The sequence below is a fragment of the Chelonia mydas genome, chromosome 10 (genome assembly GCF_015237465.2).
Source record: "Chelonia mydas isolate rCheMyd1 chromosome 10, rCheMyd1.pri.v2, whole genome shotgun sequence".
Classification (NCBI taxonomy): Eukaryota; Metazoa; Chordata; order Testudines; family Cheloniidae; genus Chelonia; species Chelonia mydas.
Window position 1 is genome coordinate 43,333,306 of NC_051250.2, and position 20,196 is coordinate 43,353,501.

At 44.4% G+C, this 20,196-nt stretch overlaps 1 protein-coding gene across 21 annotated transcripts in view; it reads left to right on the forward strand.

Annotated features, from left to right (window-relative positions):
- Positions 1-20,196, forward strand: part of MYO9A (myosin IXA) — a 457,919-nt gene that overhangs the window by 297,768 nt on the left and 139,955 nt on the right. For all 21 annotated transcript variants that reach the window (XM_043524473.1, XM_043524485.1, XM_043524478.1 and 18 more), the window contains one exon: positions 16,592-16,726. In XM_043524473.1, the coding sequence (XP_043380408.1) occupies positions 16,592-16,726 (135 nt within the window). The remainder of the gene's footprint in view (positions 1-16,591; positions 16,727-20,196) is intronic.

The following is a 20,196-nucleotide window of genomic DNA, read 5'->3' on the forward strand; positions in this document are numbered from 1 at the left end:
TATTGAAAGCTAAGGGTATGGGTGGGTGTATTTTTAACTATTTATTTATTTATTTATTTATTTATTTATTTAGGAAGTTTTAACATTTTTACAGATCCTTGCCATGTAAACATTAGAGACAATACAATAATCATTACAATGATGAGCTTCTGTTTAGAGAAACATTATACAGTAATACAATCATAGCTCTCTTTAATAGAATGTTACTATGTTAGAGTGAGCATCTTTAACCATGACATTGTCATTTCTAATTATTTTATTAAATCAAGTGAAATCTCTGATTACACATTTAACAAACCAGTAGTATCAATTGAATGTTAATATTCAAAAAAAAATTGGACAGGATGCAAGTGTGTGTGTGCATGCACGTGTGTGTAAATAATATATATATGCACACACGCGGCTAGTCCAATTCCCTTGGTTTTTATGTTTTTGGCACAGGCCAGCAGAAGTACTCAGTCATATGTCTTAGCTGACACCATGGATGCCAAAGAATGATTGCTAACATTGCGTTTGAATTACTGTACAATTGGTTGAAATTACAGATCTTAACATAAGTCTGACCCTTTATTTTACTGCATTGAAATGCTTGTAATTTATATAGGAAAATAATTATGGTCTGTGTGCACAAATCTTTGTTTTTTGTAAAAATGAATGTTTAATATGTGGTGATGACTGTGTTGGCACGCAAGTTTGTTAAAATGGATAACATACTATGTTTCTTCTGGCTGCTCTCTCACTTTGGTATTTTACTGTAAATTTTACATTCTGTACAATTTCCAAGGGTCTGAAAGCTTTTCTTGGGGCTGTCTGAAGAGGGAATTTATGTATTTGGAGAGCATATAAGTTTGCTTTATTGTCAAGGGAATGTATATCTAAAATATTAACCAGATTAATTCACTACTACTTTTAAAAGTACGTTTAAAAACACTAGCTATTCTTCAATATCTGTATGCATACTTGGGCTAGAACATTGTTACTTGTCTTACTGAACCTAGCTAGAATACTTTAAAAGAATTACCTGTTTGTTTATGGCAGCACATCAGGATGAAGAATAGAAATACATAAAAATAAGTTGATACATAACACTTTACAACTTCAAAGCATTTTCCAAACCTTTATTTATTAAGGTTAACTTTCACAACTCCCCAGAGAGGTAAGTAGAACTATGTATTATGTCCATTTTATAAGTAGTGGAACTGAAGCACAGAGCTTAAGGCCTTGTCTTCACAGGAAAGTTAGCACAAAATAGCTAGAAGGCACTCAAAGGGCTTGTCTATATGGCAAGCCAGGATGTGAATGAATAGCACACCAGCTTGCTGCACAGCAGTGTCCCGTGTGGATCCTGCTACAGCTCAGTGCAAGTAGAGGAGGTGCCCTCAAATATGTTCTTACCCCACGTTAGCTAACTTGGATTAAAACAGCAATGAAGACATGGCAGCTCGGCTTTTAACTTTAGTTAAAGCCTATGGGGTGCTGGGTTGAACTGAAGCTGCTAACCCAAGTTAAAAGCCGAATAGCTGTGTTAGCTAAACCGAATTAAGACCACACCTTTGTTTGCAATGTAGACATACCCTAGGTGTCCATCCCTCCCTCACCTGCTCATGTCTGTGCCTAACTGTCCTGAAAATCCAACTTCTTACTGGCTACAAAGACCTGAACATCCACCTCGGCTAGGATTGGGCCTGTTGTGCTGCTGTGGTAGTTGGAGATTTTGAGTGCCTCATGCTGGAGGCTGCAGAAGGAAGCAATCACCTAATTAGAAGTTCAGCTTTAGTGTAGCGTGAAATAAGGACAAAAACACTGCTTTACTCACTCTGCCATATGAAGACACATGCAGCTACCAAAAGGGAACAAAATGTTCTGGGATATTACTGAAATCAGGACAAACCCCCATTTTCAGTAAAATCAGCTGGGAAATCCCTATAAACCAAAACTTCTGGTCAACCTAATCAGAGTCTTTCTAAAATTCCCTGCAGTTTTCTCCTACTTTTACCGCTGGGTGTCTAATTTATGGTATTTAAAACAAAAACAAACCCTTTGGATAAGCTGTGTAATTTTGTTGGTTAGAAAAGCTGCACCTTCATTCCCTGTGCTAGACCTCATTTGCTGGTATTTCCCATCATCTGGCCTGAATCAGCAGGCCAGTGAAAAGCGGGAAGAGAAGAGAATATTCATATCCTAAGAGGTAGGTTTATACTGTATATTGCACTGGCTTCTTTTTTGGACCTTTTCAGTCACTAGTATCAAATACACAATCTTTGTCCCACCAATGCTTTTCAAATCCCATATTGGAAGGATTTAGATCAGACCTTTGATTCATTTTTAGTAAATGTACAATAAATTATTCTGTATATTAAAAAAAAAGTAGGATTTCGCTTCTCTTGCTTGCTGGCAGTTAGAATTTGTAGTTTGCTGTCCCTGACCTGAGTCTTGAGTTGCTGTAAGCTCTGTCCTTGTTCTGTAGCGCTGCTGCTTTTTATCAGTTTTAGTGAGAGTCACTTGGTCTTATTGTGTATTCCTCATTTCCTGTGTTCCTGCTTCTATACCTTTTAGCTGTTTTACCATTGCTGATACGATTATCACCTTTTTTGTTCTTCAAGTCTCAAATCCTGTCCTTTATTAATGAGGTCATAGATTTTCCTTCTGGTATCAGCTATAGTATTAAAGCTTTCAGATAGCTCTTATTGATTTCTCTTTACCTTTTAACATATGTTAGGCTTTGTATGAGTCTCATCCTTAATGGTTAGTTAAAATAGTTTTGATGCTAATAATGCACTTGTACACCATGTGTTAAGGGGACCATTTTCCAGCTTGCTTTTAATCTTTGGCTTTTTATCATTGTTAATAGTAAATGGACTTTTCTCAGGTCCCCCAGTTTTTGCTAAAATGTGTTGTTGTTGTTTTCAGATGATTTTGAAAGTATGACATTTTTCAGATGAACAGATCAGCCTCTGCCCATAATGTTGTATGCCAATATATGGTATGGCTTGTAAATAATTTAAATAAACCAATCAGTTTAGGATTATCAAAGGATTGACCTCAAAACAAGGAAAGATATGTTCCACACACAGACTTAAAATGTGTGTCTGTCTATTGTTTTGCAGATCCCAATCTTCAGACACATGGCTCACTGACTCCCACTCAGGGCGACATCCCAGCATCTATTATGTGTGACATCACACGCTGTGGAATGCTGCTGTAGATTGGAGTCATCCTGTTAGGGAAAGTAAGGTCTGATTTGTTTTGTTTTTTTACAATATCACATATTTGTGAAGTATTGTAAAACAAACAAACAGTTCTCCTCTAGAACTTAATTTATAGACCATTGCCAATCTGAAGTGGAATTCTGTGGCGTTTTACATCATCAACATGCATGCTGAAGCGTCACACAAAGTGGGAGCCAACAATCTGTTACAGGTTTCAGAGTGGTAGCCGTGTTAGTCTGTACCAGCAAAAAGAACAAGGAGTACTTGTGGCACCTTAGAGACTAAGAATTTTATTTGGGCATAAGCTTTCATAGGCTAAAACCCACTTCATCAGATGCGTGCAGTGGAAAATACAGTAGGAAAATATATGTAGATATTGTGACAGGGTCGGGCCAGATGGCTACAGGAGAGTAATTGAAGGCAGATATATTAGCCCCAGGTTAAGTAGGTCCCTTTTTCCCTGGGTAAGGTAACAGGGAAGGTTCCAGAACAATCAGGAACCTTCTGGAGACAATTAAGACAGACAGACTGATTAGAACACCTGCAGCCCATCAAGAAGCTGCAAGAATCAATTAAGGCAGGCTAATCAGGGCACCTGGGTTTAAAAACAAGCTCACTTCAGTTTGTGGTGCGTTTGTGAGGAGCTGGGAGCAAGAGGCAGTAGGAGCTGAGAGTGAGAAAGCGTACTGTTGGAGGACTGAAGAGTACAAGCATTATCAGACACCAGGAGGAAGGTCCCATGGTGAGACTAAAGAAGGGGTTGGGAGGAGGCCATGGGGAAGTAGCCCAGGGCGTTGTAGCTGTCACTCAGCTGTTCCAGGAGGCACTCTAGACAGCTTCATTCCACAGGGCCCTGGTCTGGAACCTGGAGTAAAGGGCGGGCCCGGGTTCCCCCCAAACCTCCCAACGCTGGTCAGACACACGAGGAGTTGACCTTTACTGTGGGTTCATGAAAACGGCCAAACTGAGGGCTGCTGTGAAGCTCCAAGGCGAGCAAATCCACCAATAAGCACAAGACCCACCAAGGTAGAGGAGGAACTTTGTCACAATATATATAGATATATATAGATACACACACACACACACACACAGAGAACATGAAAAAATGGGGGTTGCCATACCAACTCTAATGAGACTAATCAATTAAAATGGGCTATTATCAGCAGGAGAAAAAAAACTGTTGTAGTGATGATCAGGATGGCCCATTTCAAACAGTTGACAAGAAGGTGTAAGTAACAGTAGGGGAAAAATTAGCATGGGGAATTAGTTTTTAGTTTCTGTAATGACCCATCCACTTCCAGTCTTTATTCAAGCCTAGTTTAATGGTGTCCAGTTTGCAGATTAATTCCAGTTCTGCAGTTTCTCGTTGGAGTCTGTTTTTGAAGGTTTTTTTGGTTGAAGAATTGCGACTTTTAGGTTTGTAATTAAGTGTCCAGGGAGGTTGAAGTGTCCTCTGACTGGTTTTTGAATGTTATAATTCTTAAAGTCTGATTTGTGTCCATTTATTCTTTTGTGTAGCGACTGTCCGGTTTGGCTAATGTACTTGGCAGAGGGGCATTGCTGGCACATGATGGCATATATCACATTGGTAGATGTGCAGGTGAATGAGCCCCGGACGGTGTGGCTGATGTGATTAGGTCCTGTGATGGTGTCCCTTGAACAGATATGTGGGCAGAGTTGGCAACGGGCTTTGTTACAAGGATAGGTTCCTGGGTTAGTTTTTTTGTTGTTTGGTGTGTGGTGGTTGGTGAGTATTTGCTTCAGGTTGGGGGACTGTCTGAGTGAGGACTGGCCTGTCTCCCAAGATCTGTGACAGTGAGGGATCATCATTCAGGATAGGTTGTAGATCCTTGATGATGCGCTGGAGAGGTTTTAGTTGGCATACTGTGGGGCATGCGGGTACCCATAGCCATCCCATTTTTCTAAGTACAATCTTTCTAAGTCAGCCAACATTTTTATGGCTGACTTAGAACAACGCTTCCTCAGCTCTCGTCCCCTAACACCCCTACTCTACTTGCACTCCATTGATGACATATTCATCTCGTGGACCCATGGAAAAGAAGCCCTTGAGGAATTCCACCATGATTTCAACAATTTCCATCCCAACATCAACCTCAGCGTGGACCAGTCCGCACAAGAGATCCACTTCCTGGACACTACAGTGCTAATAAGTGATAGTCACATAAACACCACCCTATACCAGAAACCTGCGGACCGCTATTCTTACCTACATGCCTCCAGCTTTCATCCAGACCACATCACATGATCCATTGTCTACAGCCAAGCTCTAAGATACAACCACATTTGCGCCAATCCCTCAGACAGAGAAAAACACCTACAAATCTATATCAAATGATCTTAAAACTACAGTACCCACCTGCTGAAGTGAAGAAACAGATTGACAGAGCCAGAAGAGTACCCAGAAGTCACCTACTACAGGACAGGCCCAAAAAGAAAGTAACAGAACGCCACTAGCTGTCACCTTCAGCCCCCAACTAAAACTTCTCCAGCACATCATCAGGGATCTACAACCTATCCTGAAGGACGATCCCTCACTCTCACAGATCTTGGGAGACAGGCCAGTCCTCACTTACAGACAGCCCGCCAACCTGAAGCAAATACTCACCAGCAACCACACAACAAAAACACTAACCCAGGAACTTATCCTTGTAACAAAGCCCATTGCCAACTCTGTCCGCATATCTATTCAGGGGACACCATCATAGGATCTAATCACATCAGCCACACTATCAGAGGCTCATTCACCTGCACATCTACGAATGTGATATATGCCATCATGTGCCAGCAATGCCCCTCTGCCATGTACATTGGCCAAACCGGACAGTCGCTACGTAAAAGAATAAATGGACACAAATCAGACGTTAAGAATTATAACATTCAAAAACCAGTTGGAGAACACTTCAATCTCACTGGACACTCAATTGCAGACCTAAAAGTTGCAATTCTTCAACCAAAAAAACCTTCAAAAACAGACTCCAACGAGAAACTGCAGAACTGGAATTAATTTGCAAACTGGACACCATTTAATTAGGCTTGAATAAAAGACTGGGAGTGGATGGGTCATTACAGAAACTAAAAACTATTTCCCCATGCTAATTTTCCCCCTACTGTTACTCTCACCTTCTTGTCAACTGTTTGAAATGGGCCATCCTGATTATCAGTACAACAGTTTTTTCTCCTGCTAATAATAGCCCACCTTAATTGATTAGTCTCGTTAGAGTTGGTATGGCAACCCCCATTTTTTCATGTTCTCTGGGTATATATTTCTTCCTACTGTATTTTCCACTGCATGCATCTGATGAAGTGGGTTTTAGCCCATGAAAGCTTATGTCCAAATAAATTTTAGTCTCTAAGGTGCCACAAGTACTCAGCAATCTGAGAGTGATCTGTACTTTGGGACCTGCACAGCAATCAAACCAAGGTGAGCTGTAAGTTACTTATTTGCTGAATGCTTCTTACAGTTTTTATTCATTGCATTTGATACATTATTCTAAATGTGTGGGGGGGTTAAAGTAATGTCAGGTCACCTAAAAAAAATCTTAAATTAAATGTGATTCATAAATTGGGATTCTACATCTTCCTTATGTGCATACTTCTTTATAGTGAACTGTGCTATTAAGTAATAAAGGTTGTCTGATGCTAATTTTATTTCATGCTTGCTCCTTAATTTCATATTGCGTGACTTACCGGACACTTATTTGCTTACTAGAATTTAGGTATTTGTTTTCTGTCTGTGACTAAGAAATTTCATTTATTTAAATTAAACCCCAAGACTCTGCTACAGACATATGAAACCATTTGATGACATCAGACTGTTTTCTGAGCAATTGATTTCTAAACCAGGGGAGCCCCAATCAAAAAATGAGTTGTGTACAGAAATTAGGTTTTATTTGTAAAATCTAGCATTGCGTTACTGCGCTAGTCATTTTCTTCATATTCGTGTGTTGAGCTTATGTTGCTTTTTTGTTTCTTTATTGAAAATTGAACTTAAAAATAAGATAAAGGCTAGACTTGCATGCAAAAGGTCATATTATTTCTGTGCATGCTTTCTGCATTGCAACCTTATGCTGAAGTGAAGACTGCAGTTAGCAAAGTTGAAACAGAAACTTTAGAAGTTTTAAGAGACACAAATTAAAATAATTTGTATTTCATTATTTAAATATTGTACTGCAAACTGAATTTTCGGTTCATCTGTTTAAAAAAGAAGTATGTATATGTATATAAAGGAACATGCAAAGTGAAGTCCATACAAGGAAATGTTAAGCATATTCCAGTGATGTTGGGGGCGCTTCCCAAGCTGTAGGATGTAAGATCAGAGAGCAAAATCAAACTAACTAGAAAGTCTTTCATTATACCTGCTATCAGTGTTGCACTCATCACAGAGATGAGTGAGAGAGCTTTTTGTCTTTGCACCTGAATACATTCTTACTAGAAGAACTGTTTTTTGTTAACAGAAGAGAAGTTATTTGATTGTTTACTCAGTAAATGCACATTTGGGGTTGGGGTACTTGACAAACTATCCCTGATAGGACGATACAACTCATGCCGACCCCTCTGGAGTACTTTTGGGGGGGACGGACACAATAGTATATATGTAGAAGTGCTAGTTTAATAAATAGAAAAGTTTTTTTTTTAACCATTCTGAGTAGCTACAGTAGGGCTTGTTGAGGACAGGATATATTCCCCTTTTTGGACCAGAAAACAGGGAAGTGGTCATGAAACTCACAGATGTTATTTCAGATGTTTAGTCAAATCCAAGACTAACTTAGGCAGAACTGCATTTCTTTTGGGAGCGGCTTAATGTGATGATGCATTTACATCCTGAAAGAGCATTTTCGTTAGCGATTTGGAACATGAACTGGTTGACTGAAGAGCTCTGCTCTAGTCTCCCTTGCATGAAATTGTAAAAGTAAAGGATTATTTTAAAATCTGAGTGTCTTGGCTCAGCTACAGAATTCCTCACACAAAAAACAGTTTGGAGCCAATTTTAAAACTATAAACAACATGCATGCTGAAGCGTCTCACCAAGTGGGAGCCAGCAATCTGTGGCTATATTGTTTGATCCATTTGATGTGTGAAAAATTTTCTAAGATCTCTTCTGTCTTGTCCGGTGCAACAATCACTGTAGCATACTGCATTGCTCATTCTGTGTGCTCAACCTGATGTCTGTATTGATTTTGTTAAAAAGGAGGATTTTTGGATATTAACTTTACATTGTTGTTTCTTTACTTTACAAGTTGGAGATTCATGGGGTGCTCCGAGTAGGGAGGTATGACTGATCATGGGAGCCCTTAATAGTAATGCAAGATCAAAAGAGAATATTTTAAATACATTTTTTTCATTTATAGCTGGAATAGCCATAATAACTATTTTATTGGCAGTCCAGCTCGGGTAAATTAACAGGCATTAGAAATAGGGGAATGATGATCATACTTAAATGTTTCATATTAAATTATTTTTGGAAGGTGACTTAAAGGGTCCATTTGTATTTAAAGTGAATTGTACTCGCACAACAGTGGTTTAATTTAATCCAAACGGTTGTGACATGCTGCTCATGAAAGAGTGAGTTGGCAACTTACCATGAATTCTTTCCTTTAAAAATTCTTGCCATTCTTTAACACACACACTCCTGTGTGCATGTGTTGTGTGTGCGTGCATGGTTACTTTACATGAAAATAAGAGACTTATCACCTATTTTAAAGAACTGCATGAAATATTTCACAATGTAGCCCTAAAAGCATGCATCACGCTAGAATCTTTCCTTACTTAAACAGGAGGAGGTGCAAGTGGCAATTGGAAGATTGGTCTTGTATTTGAAACATTGACTTTTGTCTCACATTTCTGTTGTCTCATTTACATATGCATAATATATGTAAACATTTTTTATTTAAGCTGTTATATTTATTACACACAATATTCAAAATATGTTGTATTAAGGTGTCTGTATGTGTAAAAAAGTAAATAAAAATAGTGCTAAGAGCATTATTCATCGTATAGTCTATTGTTCAGCTGTAATAAGCTTTCCAGGATGGTGTGTATAGATGTACTTCATAGAGAATAAAGGGACTGCTATATCTGAGTAGAACAATGGCAGGAAGATTTATAATTCTTTAGGAGGAGTGAATATATGTGTGTTCAGTCATTCTGTCTGTTGTTGTTTGGTTCAGAGACTGCAAATTTTAGTCCTTTGGTCAAAACTATTCTTTCATGTGAATGTTTGGCCAAATGACTAAAACTTTCAGGCATTTGGTCAAATTACTGAAAATATCATAACAGATTGAGGCATGTAATCTATTTGGTAATGCTGGAATGCGGGGAGGAGGAATGATAGCAGGGAAGTTGGAATGCCAACAGAAGCATGGGATGGCAGAGGAAAGGGACTAGAGATGGACTAGGGATAACCAGGAGTTCTTCGAATGATTGCTCATGTGTATTCCATTATAGGTGTGCATGCTCGCCACGTGCACCGGTGCCAGAAGTTTTTCCCCTAGCAGTACCCGTAGGGGGAGCACCCCAGCGACCCCTGGAGTGGTGCCTCCATGGCACGGTATAAAGGGAGTTGCGTGCTCCCCCCACCCTCAGTTCCTTCTTGCTGCCGAGTGAAGGTGCATCGGAACTGTGCTGCTCCAGCTTTGCTATAGCTCGTCCCCAGAGCTTTTCGTTTGTTCAGTGCTAGTACCTGTAGTTAGTTCATTTAGTTACAGTACCCGGGCCGGGGCAGGCCCCGTGCTCCGGGTTTTAAGGCATGCAACACTTGTAGGCGATCTATGCCAAGGAGTGATCCACATGCAGACTGTCTACGCTGTTTGGGTGAGACCCATATCAGTGATCGTTGCAAAATTTGCAAGTCGTTTAAACCTCAGACTAAGAGAGAAAGAAACATTAGGCTCTGGGCTATTCTCATGGAGACGGCGCTGACCCCGGCTCCGGTGCACCACTCCGAGTCGGCACCAGGCAACACAGCATCAGTGCGTGGCGACCTCCCCGTGCCTTCGACTAATCGGAACTGCTCCCTGTCTATGGGGCAGAAGAAGGCTAAGAAAGTGCCTTCTTTGCAGCAGCACTGAGGTAAACCAGGGGCAGAGACTAGACCCATGTTGGGCAGTCCTCGATCCCCTCCGGCCTCTAGGCCTCTGACTCATGTTGAGCGGAGTAGCCTGGCCGCATCGGACCAGGCCTCCCTGGATGTCCAGATGCCGTCCACGCCGGAGGCCCTGCAGGCGGCCAGAGACGTCATGACCATGCTGGTACCAGGAGCGCCGCCAGTGTCGGCCCCCTACTCCAGAGGCAAGCCACCGCTGGGTTCTCCACCGTCGCCCCCGGCGCAGCACCGGTCTCGGTTGCGGGAACGTTCCCAACGCTGTTCTCCACCCAGCGACAGTTCAGGACGCAGTCCACGTGTCTCGTCTTCGACTTCCACCAGATTGTCTGGTTGGGTACCGTTGGACTGGGACTCCTGGCACCTCTCCACGCCACAGAGCGATTACCCACAGGACCGAGGCAGACATCACCAGAGGTCCTCGTCTTGCAGGGGTTACCACAGCCGATCGCGGCACGGATGTCATCACTGTTCCCGCTCGGAATCCCGCTCCAAGTCTCCGCCAAGGCACCATCTCTGCAGCCTGGGGCGTAGATCGCCGGCATCACGCTGTCGCTGGTCTGCCTGTCGGATCAGATCGTGGAGCAGCAGCTACAGGCGGAACTGGTCCTCCTCGTTGAGATCACAGTCCCATGGGCAACGTCGCTCCCGGCACCGCCGTTCCTCCTGGTCCCGTGGCAACGGCAGGTCATTCATCAGCCCGGGCTCTGCTCATAGTCGCCCTTCCATGGGCCAGGCCAGCCAAGCCGAACAGCCGGGGCCGTTGGTGCCACAGCAGGTGCAGTGGCACCGGGCGTAGTAGCTGGCACAGTGGTACCCGTGGGCACCGTGGCCTCCGACACAGCCCCTGATGGGGGCCCGCTTGGTATCCGGAGCCTCAGAGGCACCGTCAGCCTCTCTCTCCAGACCCCCAAGGAGAGAGTCAGTGGGACGTACGTCCTCAGCACCGTGCCCGGAGACTGACCAAGTGGTGGACCCTCCGGTGCTGGCAGATACCCAGAGCACTGTACTGGCTTCCTCGCCTTCCCCGGATGAGGTGATAGTGGTCCCGCCCCCCCTCCGTCCCACAGGAGGACTTTAGGGCCCATCAAGAACTTTTAAAACGGGTGGCATCAAACCTTCACCTCCAGGCAGAAGAGCTGGAGGAGCCCTCGGACTCCATGTTCAATGCATTGTCATCTTCAGCACCGGGCAGGGTGGCTTTGCTCCTCCATGAGGGGGTGGCAAGGATTTCAAATGCCCTGTGGCAAACTCCGGCTTCCCTGGCCCCCATATCGAAGAAGGCGGAACACAAGTACTTTGTACCCACCAAGGGGCACGAGTACCTCTACACCCACCCAATGCCCAACTCCCTGGTGGTCGAGTTGGTCAATGGAACAGCAGGGCCAACGAGCCCCCACCCCGAAAAATAAATACTCAAGGTTGGACTCTTCTGGCAAAAAGGTTTATTCATCCTTGAGTTTCCAGTTGCGGCTGGAAAGCCACCAGGCTCTCCTGGGCAGATACTAATTCAACTTGTGGGGTTTGCTGCCCAAATTTGAGGACTCCCTCCAGGAGCGCTATAAGAGAGAGTTCAAGGTGCTGGTGGAGGAGGGTGCAGATGCGGTGGACATGGCAGCTCGATCCATGGCCTCGGCGGTGTCAATGAGAAGGGCATCATGGTTCCTGCTGTCCGGGCTGTCCAGTGAGGCGCAGTCGGCCATGCAGGATCTCCCGTTTGATGGCAAGGCTCTGTTTGCAGAACAAATGGATACACAGCTACATGGCATGAAGGACTCCCGCATGACCCTGCAGACCCTGGGTCTTTATGTTCCAGCTCCAGCCAAAACTAAGTTTAAGCCACAGCAGGCCCCTGCTCTGGCTGCCCTGCCTAAGTCCGAGGCTGCCTATAAAAAGTCGAGAGACTATAAGAGGCGCCCTCAGCGGCAGTCAAGGCCTGCCCCACAGCCTGGGTCCTCCAAGGGCAAGCAGGTGGGGAAAAGGTGGTTTTGATGGGACGCCAGAGGGCACCTTGACAGTCCCCAAAGGGGATCCCCCCTCAAGAAAGCTTCCCTTCTGCAATCAGTTGTGTGCTTTCCTCCCGGAGTGGTTGCGACTAACCTCGGACCTCTGGGTCCTCAACACTGTCTCCCAGGGCTACATGCAGCAATTTGTTTCGACCCCGTCCAACCATCCCCCACCCCTGTTCTTTCTGGGGGATCCTTCGCACAAAGCCCTGCTAGAGCAGGAGGTGGGGCAGCTCCTAGACCTGGGAGTAGTGGAAATGGTCCCTGGGGAGTTCAGAGGCAAGGGGTCTACTCCCACTATTTCCTTATCCCAAAGGCCAAAGGGGGACTCAGGCCCATCCTGGATCTGTGGGAACTGAACCAGTTTATGGTCAAACTCAAGTTCCGCATGGTCTCCCTGGCCTCCATCATCCCCTCCCTGGATCCAAGGGATTGGTATGCCGCCCTCGATCTGCAGGACACGTATTTCCACATCCACATATTCGAGGGGCACAGACGCTTCTTCCGTTTCCTGGTGGGACAGAATCACTACCAATTTACGGTCCTCCCATTTGGCCTATCCACTGCCCCAAGGATGTTCACAAAATGTATGTCAGTGGTAGCAGCCTACCTCAGGTGCCGGGGGGTCCAGATCTTTCCCTACCTGGACGATTGGCTGGTCAAGGGCAGCTCCCAGTCGCAGATGCAGGATCACGTGATGCTTCTACTGTCCACGTGTGTGGCCTTGGACCTGTTAGTAAACAACACCAAATCCATGTTAGTCCCAGTTCAGCGCATAGAGTTTATCGGGGCGCTCCTGGACACCTCGTCAGCCATGGCTTTCCTCCCACCGGGCAGATTCGAGACCCTAAAAGGGCTCATTGACACGGTCACAAAGTTCCCTGTGACAACGGCCAGAATGTGCCTCCAGCTCCTGGATCATATGTCGGCGTCCACGTATGTGGTCCGCCACGCCAGGCTCCGAATGAGGCCCCTCCGGCTTTGGCTGGCCTCGGAGTTCTCCCAGGCCTGGGACAGGATGGACAAGGTCCTCACCGTGCCCGACCTGGTGATCGCCTCCCTTCGATGGTGGTCCACCCCGAACAACATGCCGATGCCTTCCTCCTGTCCTGGTCGGACCACTTTCTCTATGCCTTCCCCCCGTTCCCTCTCATCAGCAGGGTCCTGGAAAAAGTAAAAATGGACAAGGCATGGGTTCTCCTGATTTCCCCGGCATGGCCCCAGCAGCATTGGTACAGGATGCTCATGGACCTGACAGTGGCTCCACCGCAGCTGTTGCCGCTCCGCCCGGACCTGCTCTCCCAGGACCGGGGCCGCCTCCTCCATCCCAGCTTAGTGGCTCTCCACCTCACGGTGTGGCTGCTCAATGGCTAGGCAGGGAGGCGTGGATGTGTTCGGAGGGTGTCCAGCACATCCTTCTGGAATTTAGGCGGCCCTCCAAACGCCACGCCTACTCAGTGAAGTGGTCCCAGTTCTCCAGATGGGCTGCCGAGCAGGGTGTTTCCCCGGTGGCTGTCCCAATCCAGCTTATCCTGGACTACCTCCTTCACCTTAGAGCCCAGGGCCTGGTGCTCTCGTTGGTCAGGGTGCACCTGGTGGCCATATCGGCCTTCCATCCGCCGGTGCAGGGACACACGGTGTTCTCCCATGCTATGACTGGACGATTCCTTAAGGGATTGGACCGTCTTTTTCCATATATTAGGCCCCCTGTCCCGCCGTGGGACCTGAATGTGGTGTTATCCTGTCTCACAGGGCCCCCATTTGAACCTCTGGCCATGTGCTGCTGATCTCACCTCTCGTGGAAGGTAGCCTTCCTGGTTGCTGTCATGTAGCCAGGCGGGTCTTGGAGCTCAGGGCCCTGACTTCTGAATCCCTGTACACGGTTTTTCATAAGGATAAGGTTCAGCTCCGCCCACATTCCTCCCCAAGGTGGTCTTCGCCTATCACTTGGGCCAGGACATTTTCCTGCCTGTCCTCTGCCCCAAGCCAGACGCGTCCAGTGAGGAACACCGCCTCCACACGCTTTACGTGCGTGGGGCGCTTGCCTTCTACATGGAATGGAGTAAGCTGTTCAGGAAGTCCTCTCAACTGTTTGTTGCCTCAGCTGAACGCGTGTGGGGTCGGTCGATTTCCACCCAGCGCCTCTCCCACTGGATCACCACGTGCATTTGCACCTGTTATGATCTTGCGGGTGTTCCCCTGCCACCATTTGTAAAGGCACACTCAGCTCTGACCCAGGCCTCATCAGCTGCCTTTGTGGCCCACGTCCCTATCCAAGATATTTGTAGGGCCGCCATTTGGTCTTCGGTTCACACGTTTACCTCGCACTATGCGATTGTCTCCCAAACCAGGGATGACGCTGGGTTCGGCAGGGCCGTACTCCGTCCCGGGGATCTGTGAACTCCTCCCACCTCCAACAGATATAGCTTGGAATCACCTATTGTGGAATACACATGAGCAATCACTCGAAGAAGAAAAGACAGTTACCTTTTCCGTAACTGGTGTTCTTCGAGATGTGTTGCTCATGTCTATTCCACATCCCACCCTCCTTCCCCTCTGTTGGAGTTGTCTGGCAAGAAGGAACTGAGGGTGGGGGAAACACGCAGCTCCCCTTATACCGCGCCATGGAGGCGCCACTCCAGGGGTCGCTGGGGTGTTCCCCCTACGGGTACTGCTAGGGGAAAATCTTCTGGCACTGGTGCAGGTGGCGAGCATGCACACCTATTGTGGAATAGGCATGAGCAACACATCTCGAAGAACACCAGTTAAGGAAAAGGTAACTGTCTTATTTTGTTTAATGTTTTTTCAAAAAATTGATTTGCAGTGCAATGAGATGACTTTATTTACACAGCCACTAATTTAGTTCATTGGAATCTAAGGCCATTTCCACGCTACAATTAGTGGCATGATTGGCTCTAAATATGGTTTTATATCTGTGCATAACAATTGTATCTACCCTGATATTTTAGTGTTTTTCCACCATGGCAGCTAATGAAGAAGCATTTTACCACTGTGTCATTTGACCCTGGTGGGATCTGGTCAGACCACAGTGGTATAAAAAAAGTTTGTGGTCAATCTGTTCCATTACCCACTGTTGTTAGCACCGCTGGAGCTGTGCTGGTGCTAGAGTAATGATGGGAGAATTTCCTAAAATTCTGCATGTGGGTAAGAGCAGTAATACTGGTATTTGGTTACTAACTATGACAGGTGGTGATGTATTTTTCCCCTGCCAGAGGCTTAGGCTTGGCCCATGGTTCTTATTCTGGAAAGAGTTCTACCCATTCTTTTTGTTGTGTGACCAGGGCCCTCTTCCTGTAACGGTTTAGCCAGGCTTTCTTCTTTCCATCTGTCTTTGTAGTAGGTCATTCCAGTGTGCAATTCACCATGAACTGCTGGTGCTGCTCTCTTTCCACATGTACTTTTATGTCCTGGTAAGGTGCAATAGGGATAGGTGTTTTTTGTTTGGTTTTTCATTTATTTTATAAAAAGAAATGCATCAGAAGAGTTGCCCAGAAAGACCTATCATAAACACATAGCAAAAATGTTAAATTGCTTTTCTTGTATATACTTTCTGATCTGTTGTGTCATGCAGGTTTGATATTATAGAGAGTTGCTCTGTGGCATTTCCTAAGTGGGTCCTTTCCCCACTCTCGTTTATTGTAGTGCATTATTTATTTATAAACCCCTCCAGTGTGTATTTTACTTTGAAATGCTCACAGCTGGAGTGTAACCATTTACAAAATTAATTCAGGGAGTCCAAATAAGCACATTCCTTTGGTTTACCCTTCATGGTACAAGTCATTTTTTTCCATTGGGTGAAAACTTTTAAGTCTTAGATCCAATGGAGTAGATTGGAACTGTATTCAGATTTCCCCTAAGAGGTGATAATTCAGTTAGCTATAAGTAAAAGCCAGATGAGCACATTATTATTTAGACCAAAAAGTGTGCTGTCAGCTCAGTACGGGATGCAGTACCACAAGCAGGAGGGAATTTTGTGTATCTCTCCAAAATAAAGTACATTGAAGTATTTCCTTCTAGTAAATCACAACTAAACTGGTACCTAAAATTACATGTTGTCTCCTTGATTTATGTACAGCCCTAATAGTGGAATAATATTAATAGTTACAGCAGTGATTACAGATCATTATACTCAATAGATTTGATTCTGTTTGTATGCTTTCTATCATGGATGATGTTCTGAGAGTACATGAATTGGTCTGATTTTTCTAAGTAACACACTTTGTTTTGTTTTACAGACTTTATCCATTGGAGTACTTGATATCTTTGGGTTTGAAGATTATGAAAATAACAGCTTTGAACAGTTCTGCATTAACTTTGCTAATGAACGCTTACAGCACTACTTTAACCAACACATCTTTAAACTAGAGCAGGTAGGTCTGAATATTCACTGCATGATGCAAATGACAATTTGCATATACATATTATACCTTATTGACTTGGAGTTTTTGAATTGCAGTGTATGTTTTTTATGTATGAATTTGTGCTTTAATGGATTTAGTCATATTTAAAATCTAAGATTTTTTTTTTACTAGTCATTATCTGTAAAAGCCATCATGCTCTAGATCTCCTATGTCAAATGACTCCTCCATCCTGGGCCACCTCTGAACTCAGAACCACACATAGTTTATGTGAGGATCCTGAAGACCTCAACTGTTGTACATTTGTCTTCCATGTGTGCACTCTGAGGTTCCCCAAATGAGAAATATTCTCTTGCCTTTGTGGACTCGCTGCCATGCTATCTAGATGCCACATTTATTCAAAGTTCACACTCTCCCTTCCTCCAGTGTCTTTACTGTTTCCCAGTGAAGGTGGGGTTACTCTCACTTGTTTTTTTTTTTTAAGGCAAAACGTAGGCAGCCATTACATTACTTTATTACAGGAGGGCTCGTACAAATCACTTGGTCATGTGTTGTGTCCAAAAGGTGCCAAGGCTCTGGCTCGTTCTAATTTCTGATGGTCAAGTTCCTACAGCCAAGAATGTTCAGACTCCGGAGAGTTTTGTCATGGCTGATCCAGAGCTGTCAAGGTGTGTCTTGGAGGAAAAATGGTTCTTTAAGATACCTTGGCCCTAATCCATTGAGGGCTTTAAAAATGAGGGGAAAAAAACAAGAAGCAGTTTTGCTACTGAATGTGGAGCCATAAAACTCAGACACCCAATATGTTGTGTTCTTGTGTGACTGTATTGCGTGGTAGGTAGGCTCCTTCATAAGTTTCTGGGTGGATGTCTCCTGCAATCCTAGGTAGAATATGCTGCATTAAAAGTGGCAAGACATGGACCACTTTTGCTACATCCACATTTGATAGGAAAGAGTATAGCCTCCTAGCTAGCCAAAGGTGGAAAAAGACATTTCCAATCACCTATTGTTGGTATCCAGCAGCCCTACACAGGTGTATCAAGAACACATTTATTAAGAGCCAGTTATTTCAAGTTGTGAAATGAACAATTCATGAGCAGAGTCTTGGATTTACGGCCAATAGGGAGCACACTCTCTATATGTGATTTTGCACAGATTTTTAGCTAAACCAGAGCAGTGCAAAATTCAGTACACGGGGACATTATGTAGATCCTTGACCCTTTCTAAGGGACTTTGGGTCCCTAAACTTGTTAATGAATCATTATGCTCACACCTACATTGCTAGGTAGTATGTTCATCAGTGGTATTTAATCAAGTATAATGAAAGCTCATTACATAACTTTAAAATATTAATTTTCCTATGCGTGCAGGTCCACAGGTCCTCACTATGGTTGAAATCTTGACTGTTGAGATTAATGGGAATTTTGCCATTGACTTCAGTGGAGCCAGGTTTTTGCCCAGTGTGTCTTCAGTGTACTTGCAGCTTTGGGGACAGAACCAAACCTGTGCATACCAAGCAGAGCAGACCAGTTTAGTTCTGTGCCTCTGCAGCACTACAAGAGGCCCTGAAATGTCAGACAAGCCTGGTGAGAAGGGGAAGACACAGATGTGCTTCTCTTGCTTGAGCCCCAAGAAGAGGAGACTTAAAATAAGCTATGTAGCACTGAATAATTTGAGGCAATAATTTGCCTTCTGAGGCAGTTTGTTGCAAGTTCTACAGCTTCCTCTGGACACTCTTGTCCTTGCTGAAGGGGCTTTTTGCTGAAGGATTCCCCAGAATTGATACCTCATTGAGGTGGAATTTCAAGGCAGCCTCTGTAGCCCTGAAAGCCACAGAAGCTTCTGCCTGTTTCATAAGAGAGATCCTAGATGTGGTCATCACACTGGGAATTCCTACATTTTGCTATGTGGCTCTCAACACCTCAATATTCCTCCCTCCGCCCATGATGTATGCAAAGGTCCTGATTGCTGTACTCAGACAGGAAGGGATGCTCTTGAAACCCTTCCTGGGCTAGCTTCTGAGCATTGCCCTTAGTCCATTTTCCAAGGGAAGGGAGGCTTTTAAAGCATCCTCTTCTGGATCAATAAGCTGGGCAATTTCAGAGGCCTACAAGTCCAAATGCCTTGTACCACTTTGCAAGTTTAGGACACACTGGCTGACTGCAGAGGGATCCTATGCAAGCTCTCCTAGCAAAAGATTTGCAGGATGGCTACGTGGTCATCAGTTCACGTCTTCAGAAATTCAACAAGCATCAGTGGATGCTGCATTCTGCTGAAAGGTTCCTGCAAGAAGTCACTCGTCAGTGAGGAGAGATTGACTATAAGTGTTGTATATAGACAGGCTTAACTTTTCCTCTTGCCCTCCCTGAAGCCACACTACTAAAAAGAATCTCACTTTAGACTCTGTGGACCTGACTGCACAGAAAAATGGAAACATGTATCCATGTTTTTATACTTAGCTGAGAATTTCTTTCCGTCCAGTAGAAAGGTCCACAAATCCAATTCACCCTTGGGGAATTAGTTCCCAGATTATGGATTAAGATTGGGCAGATGAGGATATTGGAAGATGTGATATTTGCTTGATCTGTAGTAGGACATTTGTCAGCAAGGTATTTGTAGCCTCACAGTTATTTGATTCCTTTTATGCTGAACCATAAGTAGTTTTGGCTGTGATAATTACCTCGGTATGAAACATTCTTTGTGAAGTAGCAGTGGGCACTCCCCTCTGCCTCTGACAGATGGGTTTGGTTCTAGCTTCATAGCGTGATACAGGTGGAAAATCCCAAGCAATGGGGTATGCTCGGGTGTTTGGACCATTGCTAGGGTATTTAGAGCTTCCCATGAGAAGAAAGGACATTTTCTGGTAAGCAGTGAGAAATTTTCTTGTAATTGTTTCAGAATCCCATGTGTAAGACTGCTGTTTCACAGTGACATATTATGGCCATTTGCTGTACCTTTTTCTTCAGTACCATGCATGCTACATTCCACAAGGTGATAGAACTCTGATTTTTACAGAATACTTTCATGGCAGCAAATAGACTTGGGTTAGAGTCCAGCACAAGAGTGATATGATATTTAGCCTTACAGTGTTATGTGGTGATGTCCTGTATGACCCATCACAAAGTGTAGATTGTCCAGTGGGAATCTGTTGTTTACTATAAACCCTTATTCTGCCTAAAGAAAATGCTGCTTCCAACTGTTTGTAGCCAGCCTCTCCTGATAGAGATGGCAGGTATATCCCCTCTTATCACTACAGGTTTCATTGTACTGTATATCAAGAGAATCTGTTTAAGACTGAATCAGATTCAAAAATCCTCTCACTAACAGGCTCTCAACTTTGAGCCAAATAAGTATAACTGGGAAGAATGCCAATCAGGATATTGTTGACAGTAAAGTAAGGGAATGGGGCAGAAAGGGTTAAGTGTTAGATTTCTGCCTTGCGCAAAGCCTTTCTAGTTAAGCTTGCTTGCTTGCTATATTTATTT